The sequence below is a fragment of the Excalfactoria chinensis genome, chromosome 7 (assembly GCF_039878825.1).
Source record: "Excalfactoria chinensis isolate bCotChi1 chromosome 7, bCotChi1.hap2, whole genome shotgun sequence".
NCBI lineage: Eukaryota > Metazoa > Chordata > Aves > Galliformes > Phasianidae > Excalfactoria > Excalfactoria chinensis.
The window spans coordinates 32,750,449-32,770,634 of NC_092831.1; the positions used below are offsets into that span (position 1 = coordinate 32,750,449).

Here is a 20,186-nt window from a genome sequence, read left to right on the forward strand (position 1 = left end):
ACCAGCTGGAGTTTGCTTGGGAAGATCCGGAGAGACGCCATGTTCAGTTCAGCTTTTGTTGCATTGATTTCAAAGTAACTGAAGGAAGAGTCAGGCCAGTTGTACGTTCACCTGTAAAATTTCCCTTAATATCAGATAGCTGTGGCATGATTTCCTCTCAACTGCTCAGCGCTTTCCTCCTCTTCCCCTAGAACAGAAGCCAGCTCGTGGTTCTTGACATGTGTAAGCCTCCCAGTCTTCACTCATAAACACAGTGCACTGCATATGTTCTCCATTAGACTGCCATGAGTCCTTCAGGACTCATTTGTCATGACCAGATCTGCTCTTCTTTCCGTGCTCTCCCTCACCCATCTGACTCAGTGTGTGCTGTTTCCAGAGCTCTGCACTACAGGAGGACCCTCAGTGGGCAACTGGATGTCCATCACTAGGCTTGCTTCAAAGGGTGCCATTTGTTACAACTGTCCCTTTCTGTCGCTCCTCACAACAGCTTGCCTTCCAGAATTGACTCCCACTCAGATCAATGTGTCCCTTTGTACCTGCCATGTCACACTATCTTGTTGTCTCCTTTTCAGCCCATAGCCTCCTCCCCCATGAACCCAGCTTATCTGTCTGCCTAGGTCTGAGCCGGATCCACTCTTCCAGCAATGGAAGCAACCAAGCAGCAGCACATTTCACATTAGCAGCAGCCTTTTCATCCATGTAAATAAACTCCTTTCCATGCGAGTGGTAAACATACCCCAATTTAGAAAATACTAACAACAAGGAAAGAATAGGACTGGAAGAAAAGATGGTTGAACAAAAATGAGGCCTTATCAATCCTCCTGTTCTTTAATTAGTTACTGAAGATGGAGACAAGGCAGATAGAGGCCTCGCATAGATTTTGGAGACGAGAGCATGTTCTGTAGCTCTGTTGCCACCAGCATGTGAGTTAGCTAGTTTAGAGCTAGCTGGACTGCGTCCACACCAGCTGCATGACTTTGGACTCAGGCATAGGTGTGGTCTGAATTAGTTCACTGTGAGATAAGAATCCCCTGCTTCTGGTCTTGCTCACTTGGGCATGTTCTTGCCAGTTCAAATAGCTCTTACCTCATCTGACTTGGCGCCGATGGAAGATGTGGGCAGTAAACTTGAAGTGACGAGCAGAAAGCCATCACAGGCTCTCTCTAGGCTGACTGGAGAGCAGCTGAGAAGAGAAGCTGAGTGGAGAGACTCAGAAGTGGATGAGAATGGATGCTCTCCTGCCTGTGCTGCTGCTTGACTGTCCTGCTCAGCACACTGTTCCATGCTTGCCCATCATTGCGATGGCTCTGGCTCTTAGCTGCCTCTTTGGTTGACTGATTCACCTCATTATAATGAGAGAGAATTAACCTGGGGGATAGAAAAGATAAAGGAGATTATTTCCCATTTCTTAGAGAGCTGGCCTGGTTCACTGCAAGGTCAGCTGAGTGCCAGAGCCCAAAAAGGAAAAAGCAGGGGCCACACAGCCAGCAGATAGGGGGAAGAGGGGAACTGGCCCTTTCCATTGCCAATCAGCTGTTCATTCAATGAACCACCTCATGAAAATACACCCTTAAGAGTTCAGATAACTCATACAGAGAAGCCTGTCTTTCTCCACCACCTGCAAGTCAGCTTAAAGCTAGGGAAACCCTTGTGCCTCTTGCACTGAATTGCCTCGGCCTGATCATTGGTTCTGCTTCTTCCAGTTGCACTCCCCAAGGAGACAGGACAGGGTAGGATCACCCAGCAGGACACCTCCAGCATTCACCACAGCTACCTTTGCTCATGGAAATACTCTTCGAGTCCCTTTCTTCCGTTCCCAGATTCCTTTCCCTCATCCACATTCTTCTCACATATCTTCAGCAGGAAATGCTGGAAAACATACTTCTAAATAAACAGCCCTCCCCTCTACTATCCCCAGCGAGCAGCTAGTTAGAAAAACTAGTAGGTTGTCTAAGCATAACACAGCATCTGTTCAGTCTGTGCCATAGCAGTGTACAAGGACATGGAAGAGCGGTGAGCTGGCTCATCTCCTCATTAACAACATTGGGACCAATACCTCTGGGCCATAGCACTCTACTGGGAACTTCTAAGATGCTCGGTCCTTTAAACATTACACCAATGAAGCTAAAAGTTGAGTGGGGAACTGTGGAAGGGAAGTGAATCTTGCTTCTAGATAGCAATCTGAAAAGCAAGCCCCATGGGTCCTCTTTGCTAGAGCTGGCTGTTCAGAAGTCCATTTAACGCTGTGAGTAAAAGACAAATAAGTAGCACAAACAGTAGCTGTGCTGTCCTTTAAAAGAGTTGCTGTTGAAAGTGAAGAATTGGAAACTCTCAATGACTATAGAAAGTGACAAATGAGTGAAGATAACATCTCAGGGTGAGAGGCAAACATCTTCGGGTCATATATTCAGACAGGGAGCAAGTGCAGCTGCCGTTGCGAAGCATGCTGCTCTTCTTGTTTCTGTCTGAATATATTCTCTGTGGTGGCCTTGACCAATTCCTTTTCCACACGCTGCAGATGCAGGGAAGGCAGTAAATTGCTTTCCTGAAAGGGGCCTCTAACGCTTTCTTTGGACAGCGTGCAAACCCGCTGTATACTTTCTGAAACCAAATTTGCTTGGCACTCATTAGTGATTTTTGGAAGCTGGTTGAAGCATGGAAAAACATCGAATAACGGATCTTAAAAGCAAGCTAGCCAAACCTTTGATAGGAGCTTTCTTGTCTTTGCGGGAGTCCTCTGGAATTAGGACTTGCAGCACAGTAGGAAACACATTTCCAGAGTCAGAGTGAGGAGAACTTGTTACTTGAGTTAGTCTGAGATCTGCTGAGTTAAAGACACGTTCTGAAGGTGGGAAGCCTGGGCAGAAATGCAGTCCTGGGCTTTTGTTCCCATCTGCTGCCACCTACACGTGAGCCACTGCCTTTGAAGAGGAGAAAACACAGCATCACAAAAACAGCTTACCGCATTTTCTCCTCTTTTCCACCCTTCAGTTTGGCACACACTGTCATACAACATATATATCCATCCCGGGTATGTGGGAATTACTTTGTTCTGGGAATTACTGAAAAACTCAGAGCTAATTCACGTTGTTAAAAAGAACTACCCACTTTTCTTTACCTTCCGAGGTGAGAACGGCTCATAAAACACACTGGGAACACATTAACTTTATCAACCATCGCGAACTGAAAAATGCAAAGTTTCGGGCCACCCACACAGATGGTATTTTTCATGCTTCTGTATTTGCATGCCAGTGAGACTTTCATTTTTATCTCTCTTAAAGCACACATGTTAAATCAATCACGGGGCAGAAATTATTACTGTAAGGCTGGTTTAGAAGTCCTTCTTGCCAAGGTTATCAAATCATGGGAAACTCGGGGAGCCGTGATTTTGATTGCAGCATTTGGGAGGCTGTTTATTCTTTTTGTGTTGTTTGTTTGTTCCTCAAAGGAAGTTGATTTCCTAAAGGAATATTACCAGCTGCAGCAAAATACCAGGAAACCGATGACCAAGCATATAAAACCTTAAGTGAACAAATTACAAACAATACTGGCTAATTAAAAAAGTACCATTGGGAAGTCCAAACATTTGAAAACTCAATTAAAAACCTCTGGCACCCTTCTGACATGGATAAAGCTGGCATTTGCAGAACAGCAGCTTTCTCACCTGTCTCATTGAGATGCCGGGATCCCACAGCTGAAAGGCTTGTTTTTGTACACTGAAATGTTGTTAATTAATGCTGAAACGCTAACAATAGGCCATTGTGTGCATCCAGGCACTTCTTATGAGAGCGGGGCTTTTTCCTGCCTTCCCGCAAATAAATTAAGCCTTCAGCTCAGAATCACTGTCAACCCAGCATTCTGGTGCGTATTAAGTTCCTTTTCACCATACCTTTTCATTTCTCCTCTTGTTCTCAGAGCTTCCCTCCTCGCTTGAGGGCCCTTCGCAGTACCCCGCAGATGCACACCAGGCAAGAAGATGCCCTGCAAGGTGAGGTCCAGGAGAGCCACGAGGAGGAATCCATCAAGGACAAGCTGAGAGAAACAGAGGGGCTGGACATCAGAGAAACTCTCCAGGATCAGATCGGCCAGTGCTTCATCGAGTGTCGGTGAGCAGAGATAAACACCTTAAGGAGACCCTCACTCCTTAAGGAGACCATTTGCTCCATGGAGCATGGTTGTATCATTCTTACAGACGGCACAAGTGCATTTGACAGCAGTGATCTTTGTTCTGCTGCAAGCATCACCTGCAGAACTGAGATCCTGAGCAGCAGGGCTCATAAGTGGGGAAACCAGACCAGTGTGCATCCCCTCATACAGTCTAGCTTTGTAATTATATGAAGCATGCTTAGGCACATTGGCTTTTTACATATCTGAATGCATAAGGTTTAACAGATAATGCAGTCTTCCGCAAAACAGAAATACAATCCTTTCTATAGCACATCACATATCCAGTGCTGCAGCCCAGGTGCCTGCTGTCAGCATTATCGAGCAGCCTGTACCAACCTGAAGGACCTTTGTAATGGAGGCCTGACCTTCAAGATGCTTCTCCAAAGGAAGCTTTATTTAGCAGTGCTGCTGATCTCAGTGAAACTTCACGTCTCAGTAGAGTTAAGCACATACTTACACCTTTCTAAACCGAGTGCTGACACCTACGGTTTCTCAGGAAATTTACTTTAGCTAAAGTTGGAGATGGGCAGCTTTAACAGGGCAGCACTGTAAGGCCTTGTGCTAAGGAATATAGGCTGCTTTTATGATGCAAGTCATTTTCTCTAGGATTTATACCAACCAGCGGAAGGTAGAGCTTGCATGATGATTGCTCTCATTCAATAAGTCTTAAAGGCAAAAATGGGACCCTGTAGTTAAATTTATATCCCAGATGCACCCAGGGGCTCAACTTCAGATGAGGCTTCAAGACTGTAAGCAGACGTGGTCAGTATTCCAGCATACAAATACGTTATTAAGGGAGTTTTTTTTAACTACCCTGTAGGTTGTCTGGTCTGATCTAGTCAGGTTCAGTAGTCCTGAAGCTCATCTAGACTGTAAAATTAACAAAGATTAAAGCTGGTGTTTAAATATAAGCACCATATTAACTGTTCTTGAATAGCTTTACGGCTATGCTTTTCCTGAGCAAGTGATCCTATTAAATGGGATTAAGATACACCAGCATGCAGAGTTAATCAGTGACAATGCTGCTTGTATGCAAGCCTTTAGACAGGCAGGTTGTTCTACTGCAACTGGGAGAGGCTGAGGAAACAACTCCCCTTCAGTCTTGCATTATGACCAGTCAGAACTGCTCCTCCGCCCACCCACCCAAAGCAATCTGATTGTAACAATTAACCCAACTCAGATCATTTTGATGGAGCAGAGCTAAAGAGAAGCCGTGCATCCAATTATGGTAATTACGTGGTGTGCCCACATGTGGGGTCATCTCTGATGGCACAGGAACAGTGTTGGACCTGTGGCACTCAGCATGATGTGTTTGATTATAATCCCTGTTACTCTCTTCTTTTAAATGAGCCGTCCCTCATCTTCTCTAAAAATCAGTAAGGCATCTTTCAGCCAAGACCAGGCAGATCTCACTGATAAAATCTACTCCGATGACTTAACAATGTGGCAGACAGGATCCTGCCACTATTGAAGCCAGTGGGAGAGCTGCCATCAGCTTCAGCAAAGGCTGGATGTCACCCAGTGTTTCAGTTCATTGGAATCTGGCTGAGTGATGAGGGCTTTATGGCACAGAGAAGAGTCAGAGAGCTGCCTGCTATGAAGCTCTTCATGGGAGGCCTCCATTAAGGTGATCAAAATAGCTCTCCCAGCAGACACATTTGCTCGCATCCAAAATAGGTAAAAGATCAGCACATGGGAAGCACGTGTGTCACACACAGCCAAGCTTTCAGCATGGTGCATGCCCAAGACACTGCAGAACTAGCAGGACTGGCTGTGACTTGCTCCTGCCTGGCCCAATGAATGGCAGGGCAGATCTGAAGTGTCAAGGTTTACATTAATTATTACCTGCCAGGATGTATTTTGGCTTTCCATTAAGCTAGCCTACGAGAGGAACATCTAAATGTAGCTTATAAATTATTCTTTAATGAGGCTTTTTGACAGAGCTTAACATTTTCCATAGTCTATTAAATAAACAGATAGCTAAAAGGGAACAAAGATTCTTTTGAGTGAATTTTGCTGTACGTGCTAGAAAAACAAACCCAAACTCCCATATTTTATCCTTCAAGAGGAAAAGGATGTGATGGGAAATACAATTAGCAGGTGTTGTCTTTCAGCACAACTGCTATCAAGTTACAAAAGCAACGAGCACATATGAAGTTTTCTCCACTTGCAAGGATAACCGCTATAAATATTTACCACTTGCTTTGCACCAGGGAAAAAGAGCAGAGTCGGTCATTTCACAACCCAAGACGGACTGCAAATGCTCCAAAAATTAATAGTCGCTGTGATTATATACCTCTGAGCCTGGATTTTAATCAAAGGACTCCCACAGACTCTACCCATTGTATTAATAACAGGGTTTTCTATTGAAATGCAGCAATTGCATAGCTGGGGCTTTAGTTACAATCTCCTGCAGTACTGCAGACCAGAAGGTTTTCTCTCTAATTTCACATTCGGGATGTCACACTGCATATGCAAAAGCTGTCCTCACCATCTTATCCACTGCAGATACCCACAGTCCCCGGGCAACGAATCTTTCTTGGATTCATCCCTATATTAACAATAAGAGGCAGAGAGAAGAGCACAGGAGGATCCCCTGGTGACACGGAAAAAAAAATGCCACAGTGTCTTTCTCCAAGTAAAGCCTTTGACAGAAATCAGTATGAAGGATCAGAAATCAAGTTGAGGTTTTTATTACCAGAGATAGCCTCCAGAATCACAGGGGAGAGCCTCACACGCAGGCTTTGCTGTAATGTATCTTATGCCCTCTAGCTGTAACAAATTACGCCGTGAATTTCTTGCAGGATTTATGTACCTCTGCTCGGGGCTCTGGGGAGCATTTCATCAGTGGCATCACTGACCTAATAACAGGGGATCTAAGTAATAGCAACTTTTATGTACGTGGTGTGTTATTCCCACAGATTTGGGGGATTGGTTTTCTAGAGGAAGGAGGAGGAGAGGGGTAAATGCGCTTTCATTATAGCTTTACACTTAACTGATTAGCTCTGAGTGATCTTCTTGCTCTGCCTGCTGACTTGAGCACTGTCAGCGAAGGAATTGGCTGGGCTTCACGGCGAGTGAATGAGACTCCATCTGAAGCAAGGGGGTTCCTATGCTGTATTTATTCATTTTGAACATTCCTGACAGCCAGCCCGGCCTTTGATGCAGAGGAAAGGAGAAAAATAGGAAGTGATCGTGTTATATTTCCCTTTTTCACAAGACTGTTTTGTTGAGCTGAGTGTACTGCCAATGGGTCTGTTCACGGGACTCCCCGGGCAGCAGGGGTGAGCGATGGGGAGGCAGGAGGAAGATGAATGGAGAGAGAGATTTTGCTCTGAAACCCCGCATAATGGGGAAAGTATTCATGTCAGGCCCTGCTCATATCCCATTTCACACTCTGCTCCTCATGAAGTCAGTACTGACATGTGTGAAAGTTGCCAGGCAATTCATCAGCACTGAGGTCCTGCCAACAGGACAGAGACAGATCGCACCTCGGCCGTGCCAAGTGCTGGCCTCGCTGCCACGCTCCCTCAGCTCTGAGTTGCAGGAGCTGACGTTGCATCCATCAGTCCTATCTGCCTTATGGTACGTGCACACCCTTGGCCTGCCAGCAGTGCTTTCCAAGTAACCAAAGAGTACAGAGCACAGTCTCAATACAATATGGCAGCAGTTCACAAGCAGCTGATAGGAAAATTGCTTCATAACTAGGTTTTGTGCAATGAGCCACAAAGGCAGACAGTTCTTTCCAAGAGCAAGCTCCAGCCTAGAAATCCTTGGAACACAACCAACCAGAGATATCAGCAGACCCTTAATCACAGTCTTCTGCCATTACTACACACTCTTACACTTGGAAATGCATTTCTTCCTTCTCTGCCACCTACATAAAGGCATTTCTCCTGGAGAGTCCTACCATAGAATCAAGAAGGTTGGACAAGACCTCCAAGATCACCCAGCCCAACTGTCCACCTACTGTAGACACATACCCAACTGAACTGTGTTTGCACACCAAAAGCCTTCCCAAAGTGTCAAGAAACAAGATGAAGCTTCTTCTGAATCACTCAGCAGCCAGCATGGATTGCCTCCTCTCAGCCAAAGCTGAAAAATGGACCAAAAAACAAACAAAGAAAGGAAAGGCCAAACTCTCTGCTCAAGGAAGGTGATATTTTTGTTGTCTCTAAATCAACTAATAGAGAATTGCTGGCATATTTCATGCTGGGACAAGACCTATCATTAACAAAACCTTCAAGCAAGAGATAAAAGAGACACCTGCTTTTTCCATCTGTAACTTCTGTGTTCTGACAGAGGTAACAACGTCACATTTTGCAAAGGCAATAACCTCTGTGCTGTAACAATCAGTGCTGGCACAAAACGCTCTCTGCACACCCTTCTCCAGCACCAAAAGGCCATTCTTTAGCAACAGCTTGAATCTAACATCAGTCTTTTTGGCCGTGGCTCAGCCTGCACTCAGATGCTTGGCTATACCTTGTGTGGACAGCCAAAGCAAACTTCAAGATCCAACAGGAGCAATGCAGCCATGACAGCATATTGCTCTGGCAGCTGAACCTGTCCACCCCGCATAAATAATCAGGCAGTTCATCCTTGCTGAGCTCCTTGCTGCAAGCAGCCACTCTGCTATCCAAATCTGAGCCGGTATCTATGAGAATTAAACTCCTGCCGTTGGGCTCTGGGGTGAGGCAACCTCTAGGAGTGATTAATTAACATAATTAGGAGCTGTAAAAATTAACGGGTAATGTTCAAGCCTTCTCTGACACATCCTAAAAGCTTCCACTGCGTTGTTGTTGTCTATTGACTAATTTTGGCAGACATCGCAAGGGCTGGAGGGAGTGAGGGAGTGGAATGCAAATGCATCACTGGCTTACCAGAGGAGTACCAGGACAAATAACTCACCAGGTTTCTTTGCACAGAGGGAAAGTAAGTTATCATAAACAAGAGGATCGTTTGTGCACGAGGGGGAGAGCAGAGAGTGCGTGCTGAGGATTAAATAGCAAGATTAGCAGAGGAACAGGATGTCGACGAGGCCCAGAGCAGCCCACAGCTGTGCAACCTGTGCTCCCTTTGAGCAGAATCAGCTAACCAGATCTGATAGCCATTAATAAAAACAACCCCCGTTCCTTCTCGCTTGTGGGAACTCTGCTTTTAAAAGTGCAAACCCCTCTAATTCCAAAAGAAGGGGGGGCAACTGATTAAGTCCACTTGCAGTGACTCTACTTTATGGGATGCCCGTGGATTTACAGGAGGCATGGGACACCTCTGGGAGCTTCTGTGCAGTGGCAGGAGTTGCCTACTTTGGTGCATGCAAACAATTTATGAGTGTGCTGACATTAATGGAGGTGGCTTGATGGCTTTGGGGGGGAACAGGCGGAAGCCTCTTGTACGTGTCCATATATTTCTCATACTTGGTGAAACACAGATAAATCATGGCGGCGGGTATCTGAAACAGTAAGACCAGTTGAACCCTGGTGTCAGGCCTCCAGAGAGGCCTTGATAGTATCGTTAGCTCTGCTTTCTAAATCATCACAAACTCTGACAGTACATTGCCTTCCCTTTCTCATAAGGCTCCTTGAATTTACACTTAAATTTATAATGATTACCAGCTCAATGCAGTGATTAAAAACATATGCAAAGGAGTCCGCTGCTGGTCCTTGATTCCTCATTTTGGTCAGTGAACTATCAAAAGTTTGCAGTGATCAAGGAACAAAAATAAGATTCTTAAAGCATCTCAGGTACAAGTCAAGTTTCCCAGTCCCAGCATAACAAATCATCCTCACGGCCTATGATTTACTCACCAATGCTGCACATAAACAAATCTGCACCAGCTCTCCAAGCTCTGCTGTTGCCTTCCGGATAGACATCCAGATATCTTAAATCACTACAGTGTTAACAACCTTCCCTGGATGACCTCTCCTTGGACTGACAGTTTGCTGACTGACTTCTTGTTACCGAATACAGGGTCAGATCCTGATACTGTTCAGCACAGCTTAGTCATTATCCTAAGCTTCCCAATAGCTTCTAGAGAGGGGTCCATGTACTTAATGGGCAAGACTGTCAGAAGCAGAACAGTAATAGGCAGAGGTGTGTACTCTTGCACCACACGCTTGCTCTCCAATCAGATCGCCATCAGAGCAGATCAGGGGCTTCTTGCAGGAGCACTCCAGGCTTCCAGTATCTGCAGACACCTATTCATCTTTTCACTTAGGCATGATTTGCATTACACACCTCTTGCAGTGCTTGCATATAAATTATTCACTAGAGGCATTAAAGGCTCATTCAGATTCAGCAGTCACACGTTACAAAACTGTAGCAAGCATGGTTGTTCTTCAGACCAACATCTCCCACTTTTCTCCTCAACTTGCTCACTTCTCAAACACTTTGTTCAGACAGGCCTCATCTTTGCCCCTCTCCATTTCACAACCCCAGTTTCTGCCTTTTCCATTGTAAAGCTCTAAACACTCAAGCAACTGTAGACTACAAGCAAAATCATCTAGAGCCTATTGGCTCAGCCTGTGCAGGTAGAACAGCAGGACACGTAGAGCAGGAGTAGCACAGATATATAGAACCACAGAGTCCATAAAGGTTACAAAAGACCAATGAGATCATCTAGTCCAACCACTGACCCATTATCACCACGTACCAAAGGACCCAAGGTAGTGACCCATTACTGCCACATTGCAGCTCCTTCTGCTGTGTCTTGGGATCGAAAGGATAGGTCCAGTTGGACATTTGTTTTGCACAGGAAAAATAGTGCCAACTTGTCTCCTTACTGGAAAAACATGAATCAGTTGGATCGGCATTTTCAGAGCTGCATATTGTAAATTGAACGCTCAGTATCTGAACTGCCTGGTTTTGTTTGCTTTCTTCTTTTAGATATGTGGCATTACAGAGTGAAAACTGACCATTATAGCAAGTTAAGGTTAGATTCGCTTTCCTACCTTCCTTAAATGGCTGAAAGGAACTCACAAAGTCCACTGACCTTGAGTTTAAACCTCCTGCTCAGCATTAAAGCTCCTAAAAATATTCATTCCCTCCTATGCCTAAAAAGTCTGGAATCAGCTAAAGTAAATAGCATTACTCTGACCCAAGCCCATTTGCAAGCAAGAAGAAAAACCGTGTAACTAATTAGTTCATTTTCCTAACGTAGTCATACCCATCTACAGTAATACTTAGGAATTAACAGCTTGGAAATGCTAAGTGATACCAACATAATGCACAGCCCCCCCACCAATGTTCTCAAGGACGCTTCCAAACAGTAGATTTATTTGTTGTCATAGATACTCGTGCAGACACAAACATCAGTAAGATTCAGGGCTCGCGCTTGCCAGCAGTTTATTATAATGCTGTTCTCCATGTTTTAAAGGTTGAATTAGGCTTTTTCTGGGAAATTTGGCTTTTTCTGTGCATATTAGGTCGCAGTTCTCCCACACTGCTGTTTCTTTATTCCTTTCTCAAGTCAAGTCCCCACACAGCAGATGGGATTTCTGAAGGCAGGAACACGCAAATGGGGTGTTTGGCATTGATAGCTGGGGCCAGATTTCCACCTCAGAGCTGGTTTCTGATTCAGCATCCCAACTCATTACCCACTATGACTGCCCCACAGGGGTCCCCTCTGCCGCCTGACCTGTTCTTGGTTTGACCAGCACAGTCCTGATCCATGAGAAAGGAGGAAGGGGGTGAATCCCAGCAGGAAGAGGAAGGGACCTGGCCTAGCAAATTTCTCACTTCACTCCCTAATGGAGAGAGCTATCTTCTCCAGCAAGTTAATGCAGTGCAGGTGAAGGAACCAATTTTCCCACTTCCTCCCTTTCCAGCAGCAGAGTGAAGATGTGCTGGGATACAGGAACAAGGAACAGGCAGAGAAAAAAGAATCAGGAGTCCCACTGGTGCACGATGGAAGGGCAGACAGGTACTGGGGAGTCAGTGCCTGGCAGAGGAGAGGTGATAGAAGATATTCTGGGAAAAGAAAGACTAAGGAAGAGCTTAGAAGTCAGGAGAATAAAAATGAACAGGAAGCACAGAGCAGTGGTTCCCAAACTTGCTCCACAGAAAGATCTCTTTGGAAAAGCAAGCAAAGGAGGTAGAAAAGACGTTTTTCAGCCTTAGCTCTGTAGAATGCAAAGAAGAAAGGAGGCAAGTGGGGAAAAAAGAAATGTGGCATGGACTGTAACAAGAAGCAGAGCAAAAAGGGAGCAGAAACAGTCACAAGGAGCTAGAAAAGCAGAATCAGAAAAGGAGGGATGAAAGAGGCGTATAACTGAGGGAAAAAAACCCGTAAGGTACCAAGCTGAAAAACAGGTACAGCCAGGAGCAAAGACTGATGGAAAATATGAAGCATGTCCAATGCAGAGACAAAAAGAAGCAGTCTCCAAAAGTGTATGTCAGCAAGAGAGCTCAGGTGGGTACATAAAAAGACTGGATTGTCTCCAGCCAGGAAGTCTGATTTTGAGTATGGAGGGGATGAAGGCATGCGAGTTATGGTTGGGAATGGGGCTGTGAATGACAGCCTGTTATTCTTTCTCACAGGATAAGAGGGATATATTTAGTTCTGAAAGGCAGTTGTTTCGCCCTTTTCACTGACAGTGGGTTTTTGGGAGTTTACATACTGGGGACTATAGCGGCAGAATGTCTGATGGAACATAAGGCTGAATGCGGCCAATGCGGTTTCAATATGCCAGCATGTTTATTTAACGAGCTGCTGACAAGTTACTTAAGTGCTGAATTTTAAATGAATCCCTCACACAGGGGATTTGCATCATCCAGCATAGAAAATCCAGGCTTCCACTGGAAATGAGCGTAACGTCTACCACAGTGCTGAGACCGCCTCCATTCCACTCTCATCTCTCCTTCACCTGTACCTTGGCTCATCTCTTTCTCAAACCAAATACCTAAGTACACAATTAGAGTCAAACAATGAAAACATAAACCCACTGATTTTTACAAGGGGTACTTGAAGGAAGAATATTAAGACTGTGTTGTGAATCACAGAATGGCCTGAGTTGAAAAGGTCCACAATGATCATCTGGTTTCAACCCCTCCGCTACGTGCAGGGTCACCAACCAGCAGACCAGGCTGCCCAGAGCCACATCCAGCCTGGCCTTGAATGCCTGCAGGAATGGGGCATCCACAGCCTCCTTGGGCAACCTGTTCCAGTGCATCACTGCCCTCTGTGTGAAAATCTTCCTCTTAACATCTAACATAAACCTCCCCATCTCAGTTCCTTCCCCTTCCCTCTGTTCTCAGCTCTTAGATTTTTTTTCCAACCTTAATGATTCTATGTCTCTATCCTATTCTGTGGTTCTATTCTAGCACCTCTGGCTATTTCCCTTCTGAGCTGCAAGCAGCACAATTGCTACATGAACATGTAGGTACCAACACATGCTTGTGCAAGTGAGCCAAGCATGCAGGTGGGCTCTTCCCTATGCAAAGTCAGCATGAAAGCTGGTCCATCCAAACCTGTATTCCTTTTGAACCTCAACACTGAAAAGGTTTTGAAGTAGTGTTTCTGTGGGCAAGATGAGAGCTTGCCTGAAACCTGAGTCTCACCCATTCCTTCCAGAATCAATACGTTTCAGTTCCACTGAGCATTTCAGCGTGGGGGTGATCGGTCAGACCTCACCAAGCAGGTTGTTTTTATTAACCAGGTCAGGGTCCAGGGCTTTAAAGTCAGGCTGAGTTTCAGCCCAGTACATTTACAACAGAAAACCTAATTATTTGTAGTCATCTTCTCTAAACACACCCAGCTATTAGCATCACTAATTATGTTTTGTCTGCTGTGTCAGGCTTCTTTAGGACTTAAAGAACTGCAACATTAAGAATTACCATCCCAGGCTGAGTGAGGGAGATTTTATGGTGCCTATAAGGGGTTCGCTTGCTCTTGTTAGGCTTGTACAAGTTATTAATTTCAACACAGTCCAACTTAGTAGGATACCTTAGATATACAACATTGGTTCACTTGGGGAAAAAAAGTGCAGAACCGTAAAAGAGCTTCACACTTGCATAAAAATACAGTCAGTACTACACAAAAGAGTTCAGTGCTTACTGAGGTAATTATATAATATGAGGAAACTGCATCACTCCTAACTAAGATCTGCTCACATACTCCACTCTGTTCCTCTTAGAGTGCCTTACTGACGCACTAACCCTTAGGTGGCTTGGAAAGGAAATTTACTCTCTTGTTTTGTATTGCACATCACACAGGGAGACCGGGTCTTTCCTGCAGACTTGTTTTCTGGAAAGCATGTATTCCAGCATGTAATTTTGAAGATATTGGTTTAAAGAGTAGCTGTAAGTTAAAGCCTGCAGCCTGTGTAGCTGCAGGAGTCCTCGAAGTATTCCAAGTCAAAATACAATTGCTCCAAGGGAGCAAATTCCAGAGCCAGAGCTCTGCCATCTTTCACATTGAGTCCATGTGCTTCCCATCATTGGCTCAGCCCTGAGAGCTGCCGCAGACAGGGTAACACTGTGCCCAACGTATCGTTTCACCTTCATCCTCCGCTGGGAAATCATATATAACACAGGCTTTATTCTTTATGGATTGCAAGGTCTGCAGTTGTGGGAGGCCTGGGAACTCATGGGAGCCAAGGTGGGAGAAGCTGACTGTAGCCTCTCCCACATAGTGCCTATATTTCTTTCCTGTCCTAAACTAATCTTTACATTCCTCCCCCTGGGGAGCTCTGCTTTCCTATAACAAGGCCATTCCAAAGAACTGATCCAGTCTACAGGCCTATAAAGCAATGCAGTTTGATTTCAAGTATTAAAAAACAGAGAGAGAGAGAGGAAAAAAGAAAACCCTCTGGGGTTAATAAGCAAGTAAGCAGTTTGGCCTTTAAGTCTCAACCTTTCCTCTCAAATTGCACTCCCAACATCAACATACCTGACCTGGTGGTTAGCAACCATGCCCAAGGCAGGAGGGTAGAAACTAGATGGTATTTGAGGCCCTTTCCAACCCAAGGCATCCTATGATCCTCTGTTTCTCCTTGTCATTTTTCCACCAGCTTTTAAATGGCCAAAGCAGAGCTTCTAAATCATTTTTGATGCTATTGAGCTATTTGGTTACTACACTGACTAGGAGCATTATGGACCAGGAAGACAACAGTGTTAATGGAAATAAAACAGGCATCGTTGTATTTGCTTGCTTCCTTAACTTGAGAATATACCATGCCACATTTTCAGCTTCTCACTCCCCGCTGAAGCTCCTGCCCATGTCAGAAGCTCTTCTAAAGAAAGCACCATCTCAGTTACCAGCAGCCCCATTCACACAACCCTAGTGCTCTCCATCTGAAACAAAGCAGCAAACCACTTTCCCAAGCAGTAATGTGACGCCTGACAGATGCTGATTGCACAGTGCCCTTTGCAAATGCTTAAAGACAAGTCGTGGCTACACAACAGATCAGCAGCACAGCTGTGATGGGATGGCTGCAATGTAGGGCTGAACAGGACAGTATGCACACGCTGATCAGTTTAGTACAAGGAGGCAAAAACCAAGCCAGTGATATCAGACTGAGTTGTATTTCTGCACTGGTGCCATGCACATAAGTTAGACTCAGAAGAGGGAAATAAACTGCTGAAACACGCCATGTACTACTTTCAGATTTACCCATCTTCCTCACACTGCACAATGATGCAAGCAGCTATAAATCAGACATAAATGACATGGTTTTAGACATTGCCTCAGGCAGCCCTGACACACAAGGATAACTATTACTCTTTACATGCTGTATTTCTTCAAGTGTTTCAAACAGGGTAGATCAAAGCACAAAGATTCTCTGTTTTCAAGCTGCTCATCCTCAGTTTCCCAGGATGCACAGGCAGCACAGTGTGTGCAGGGAGCCTGATGTGCCCCAGGTGTGTAGCATTTATTATGCACGCATACAACTATCCAACCAGCATATGAACAATAGCTTCATGGAGAACACAGTCATCTCAGAGAGCTTTTAGTCAGCTAATCCCTCTAATAACCTTTAAATACTTCAAGTACCTTTCACAAGCAAGTGGTGGCAGAAAACAAACAGCACATGCAACAGCACTGCGAAGTCCAGAGAGCCAACACAACACTCATGCGTGAGCAGCATCTTTCCAGCAGCTTAGCCTTCAGCTAAGAGTTATCTTCAGCTTAAAGCACAGGTTAGGGATGGGCCACAGCATAACAACTCAAAGTTGCCCAGTCTACCCCTTCATTCATCTCCCAAAGAGGTGCATTTTGCTTCCCTGGCACCATGGCTTCTAGAAGCAAAAAGTGTTAGCTCAAATATTTTACCAACAAACCCAATAAGACAAAACATTCATTGCTCTCCATTTCACTCCATTTCCCAAGCGATTTGGTGATGTTGGAGGGCAGGTTATTTCTTTTGGCTGGCCTCGCTACAAAATTGCATGCTTTACTTCCCTCTTTGCAGATTTCATATTGTGTTAATAAAGTACTGTTGACTCCCTCTGGCTGACTCTGCAGGAAAGCCGTTCTTGCAAAGCTTCTAGTCTGAGTTAAAGTAATCTTGCTTAAAACCAGCCATAATTGTTTCAGTCTCTTAAGTTTAATACTAAGCACAGGAAATATTGCCAATTTGAGTCAGGATTTGACATTCTCTGAAGGCAGGATAAGCTGACCAAAGGTAAGGAATTCAGTAAATGCACGGGGAATTTGACCTGGCCTATCTTTGAGTCAGCTTCTGTATTTTTGACCTCACTCTGGAAGGAGTGGGAAGATGTTCAAAAACCAAAACAGATGAGAGTTTAATGAGACTTTTGAGCTCTCCAGTGTACCCATTACTCCAGCGGCCAAGTTCCCCAACACCCTGAGGGGCCTTTTACTTCTCCACATCAGGATTGCACAGTGCAGTCCCATTACAACATAGCTGACAACTGCGTTCTTCAAAAGGCTGTCATCAGGAAGATGGCACTGCAAATAAGCCTAGGGACACCTGTCTATGGAAGGTGATGAGCAGCCCTTCATCTAATGAGACAAACCACTGAGGAAGATAGCCTTCTTCATGGCTCCAGCAAATACTGGGTTATGGAAACATCAAGAATAGAATGAGAGAAGAAAAGTGTAAACTTCGGAAACAAAGCGTGGGTATGATGTTGGATGTCTGAACTTGCAGGTCATTCCGACAGCTGTGATGCACCATTCTGTTTCTAGAGTTATCAGTCAGGTCAAGACAGATTGATCATGTTTGTATGTTGCTTTCAGACCAGCCTTGTATGTTCTTGGTATCTCAAGAGTAACAGATTCCTAATACTTTCTTCCCTAGTTTTCAGAGAAGTAAAACCAGAGGAGATCTGGCTCTTTAGGGTGCGTTTCTGATAATCAAGATTTTACCCCAATTGCATATGGTCAATTTGATGAATTCCTCACTAATAAGGCAACTACTAACAGGCCTGGTAGGGCCAACAGCAGTAGAAATACTGCAGACTAGACTACCATGCAAAAACTACAACATGCCCCGCTCCTCATTCAGAAACCATTCCCTTCCAAGGGCAGCAATGGGATCCATATGTCTCTGGGTCCAACAGGAGACTCACTTCACATATGCTCACAACAACCCTGCCTAAGAGTGTTTTGCCTTGCAGTCAAGTCAAGGAAACTATATCGAACCATAAGAATCTACTTTCCAGTCACTTTAATTTTATTTCCATTTCTGTGCCATGGTGGGTAAATTTAATATTCAGCTTCCCTAGCTTTTAGTCTAAGCTTTTGGTATGGCTTGGATATTAACTCTTGCAAGCCTTTTATTCTCATTCAAAAACCCCAGCAGTACTTGTGGAGCTACCTGTCCATGTTTCTGATAAATTTCAAAGACAAAACCTGAACCAGAGATATTTTGGTCAAAATTCTGAAGTAACCAATAGGTCAAAAAATCCCTTTAATGGCAGGATAGACAGAAGTCGTGGTACAGAAAACTTACAATGAGGTCCATCTGAATGGGACCAGAAATGCCCTTATTCCCTAGGACACAAATTATTCACTGCTATCCTTAAAAGACCAGGAGGATTCTGGAAAACGTAAAATAACTTTGTGACAAAGCAGAAGAGCCTATTTATTTCAATGTAAGATCTGTTCTTTGGGAACTCAAGAAGCTTGAGAACAGCTGTACTGGGTCAGCCAAAGGTCCACCTTTCCTGGCCAATAAAAACTACGCGTAATAAAACTATCACAAAGAATTATCACGTTCCACGTTTAAAGCTGTATCCCCCAACAACTGTTCCCAACTCTTACTTGTCTTTGAAGCTGAGTTCTGCCATTTCAGATCTAAGAAAATCACTGGGTACCCCCAAAGACCATCTATTGTTTCTCATTATGATAGTTACGGTAATAGAGGATATCACCTTTCCCACACTTAGTCCTCCATGGGAACGTTTCTTCTCTCACATCACTGGCCTCACAACAGTTGATCTTAAATTTAAAGCCAAACATTTAGCCAGAACAATAAGGGTTCCAGTCCTCCAAACACTTCTCCCTGCAGGTCACCTCACTGAATTACTTCTCTGCATAATCCACAAGCAAATGCTACGAGGATCAGGACCATAGATAAAACACCAGTTGCAATATGTCTGTCCAAACCCATTAAAGATGACAAGGAGCCTGTGGAAATCGATCTTGCTATATAAGTAATTCTATATTTGCGTAGGTTATTTTTTCTTGAAGAACTAACAAAAGCACACATCCAAAAGGAAAGAAAATACCGCAGCGAAGATACCTAAAATAAATCAACATTTCCATTTAAGAGAACCCCTATCGAGCTGGATTACAGGAACAGGCAAGAACTACAAACTAAACAGGGGTTTATTTCTTTACAGGGCCCTCACCCTTTGTTTCTGTTCCTTTTTTGTGCAGAACACTCTGGTGTTCCTCTGTCTAGAAAGGACAACTATCATTCGTGCCTTCTCTTCTGTACATAGCCCACATCCTGTCTTAACCTGAAAAGAGTTAAATGCTCTTCTTTTCTCCAAAGAACCGTTTTTTATTTTCGTGACAAGGCCTTTCATGCAATTAGCTAAAGAAGTGGTGGCCAAAAAGAAAGAATAACACACGAAAACACACGCCAGAGAATAGAGTAGGTAGTAACTTGTTGAGTCTATTACCAGACAAAATGTTTAAATCAACAGTATGTTCTCATAAATCAACAGCCATATTTAGCCTTAACTATAACCATTCCTGAGCAACGCGGAATAGAGAGAAAAGATGCAAGGAGAAAAAACAGCTATGTTCCTGAAATGAGCAGGGGTAGAAGCACCAGATGTGATGAGCACAACGCATGGCCGTTGTCCAGACAAGGAATGTATTTTCCAGGTTGGAATTAGGGTACCGCAGCGTTCAGCACCTAGCAGAGATTTCAGCAGGAGACTGCCTATCACACAGACTCGTACCAAATCTGGGGGTGATTTGGAGATGTTAAAGAACCATTCAAACCTCACTAAAACAAAACTGAACCCACAAGTGCCAGAACTCTAAGCTATGATCAGAGACAAAAGGGTTTACATTGCAGTCCATAAAAGATCATCCTTTTTCAATTACAGTTGACAGATCTGAGTAATCATAAGAGGAATAACTTTGGAAACGAGGAGGGCAGTAACTGAACCAGAGAAGAGAGCAGGATGTAGCTCGAGTAGCAAGGATCTCATTAGACCCTTTCTTACTTAGCTGGGCAAAGAAGAGAATCTCTTTTCACTCCTCCATCTTTGTTCATCCCCTTATTCTCCCAGTTGAGCTGTTTTGATTAAGGTATAGGCCAACCATTCACTCCAATTAGATGGCTTTTCTGTAAAGCTGCTTACCAAACCCACACTACGCTCTCTTTGAAAGGATTTCACTGCTTTCCTGAGAGGCAATGGATTTCTAACACACTACAGTTTCAAAATGTCCCTTCTCCACAGTTTTCCAGCCACATTCTCTGCAGCAGACGCACATTAAGTAGTTCTGGTAAGCCGACAGCTCTGACCCTAAGAAAGATATTTTGCCTACCACAAACTGGCTCTTATTGATCTGATCTGCAGCAGTGCAGGCGAGG

At 44.4% G+C, this 20,186-nt stretch overlaps 1 protein-coding gene and 1 long non-coding RNA gene across 3 annotated transcripts in view; one reads left to right on the forward strand and one right to left on the reverse strand.

Annotated features, from left to right (window-relative positions):
• IQCA1 (IQ motif containing with AAA domain 1) overlaps positions 1–20,186 on the forward strand; it is an 82,851-nt gene that overhangs the window by 18,147 nt on the left and 44,518 nt on the right. The window contains exon 6 of the mRNA XM_072342232.1: positions 3,916–4,106. Coding sequence (XP_072198333.1) covers positions 3,916–4,106 — 191 coding nt within the window. The remainder of the gene's footprint in view (positions 1–3,915; positions 4,107–20,186) is intronic.
• The window catches only part of LOC140255008 (uncharacterized), a 51,862-nt gene continuing 34,383 nt past the window's right edge, over positions 2,708–20,186 (reverse strand). For both annotated transcript variants that reach the window (XR_011904361.1, XR_011904362.1), the window contains exons 2-3: positions 3,890–4,032; positions 2,708–2,921 (exon numbers count right to left, since the gene is read on the reverse strand). This is a non-coding gene — a long non-coding RNA (uncharacterized lncRNA). The remainder of the gene's footprint in view (positions 2,922–3,889; positions 4,033–20,186) is intronic.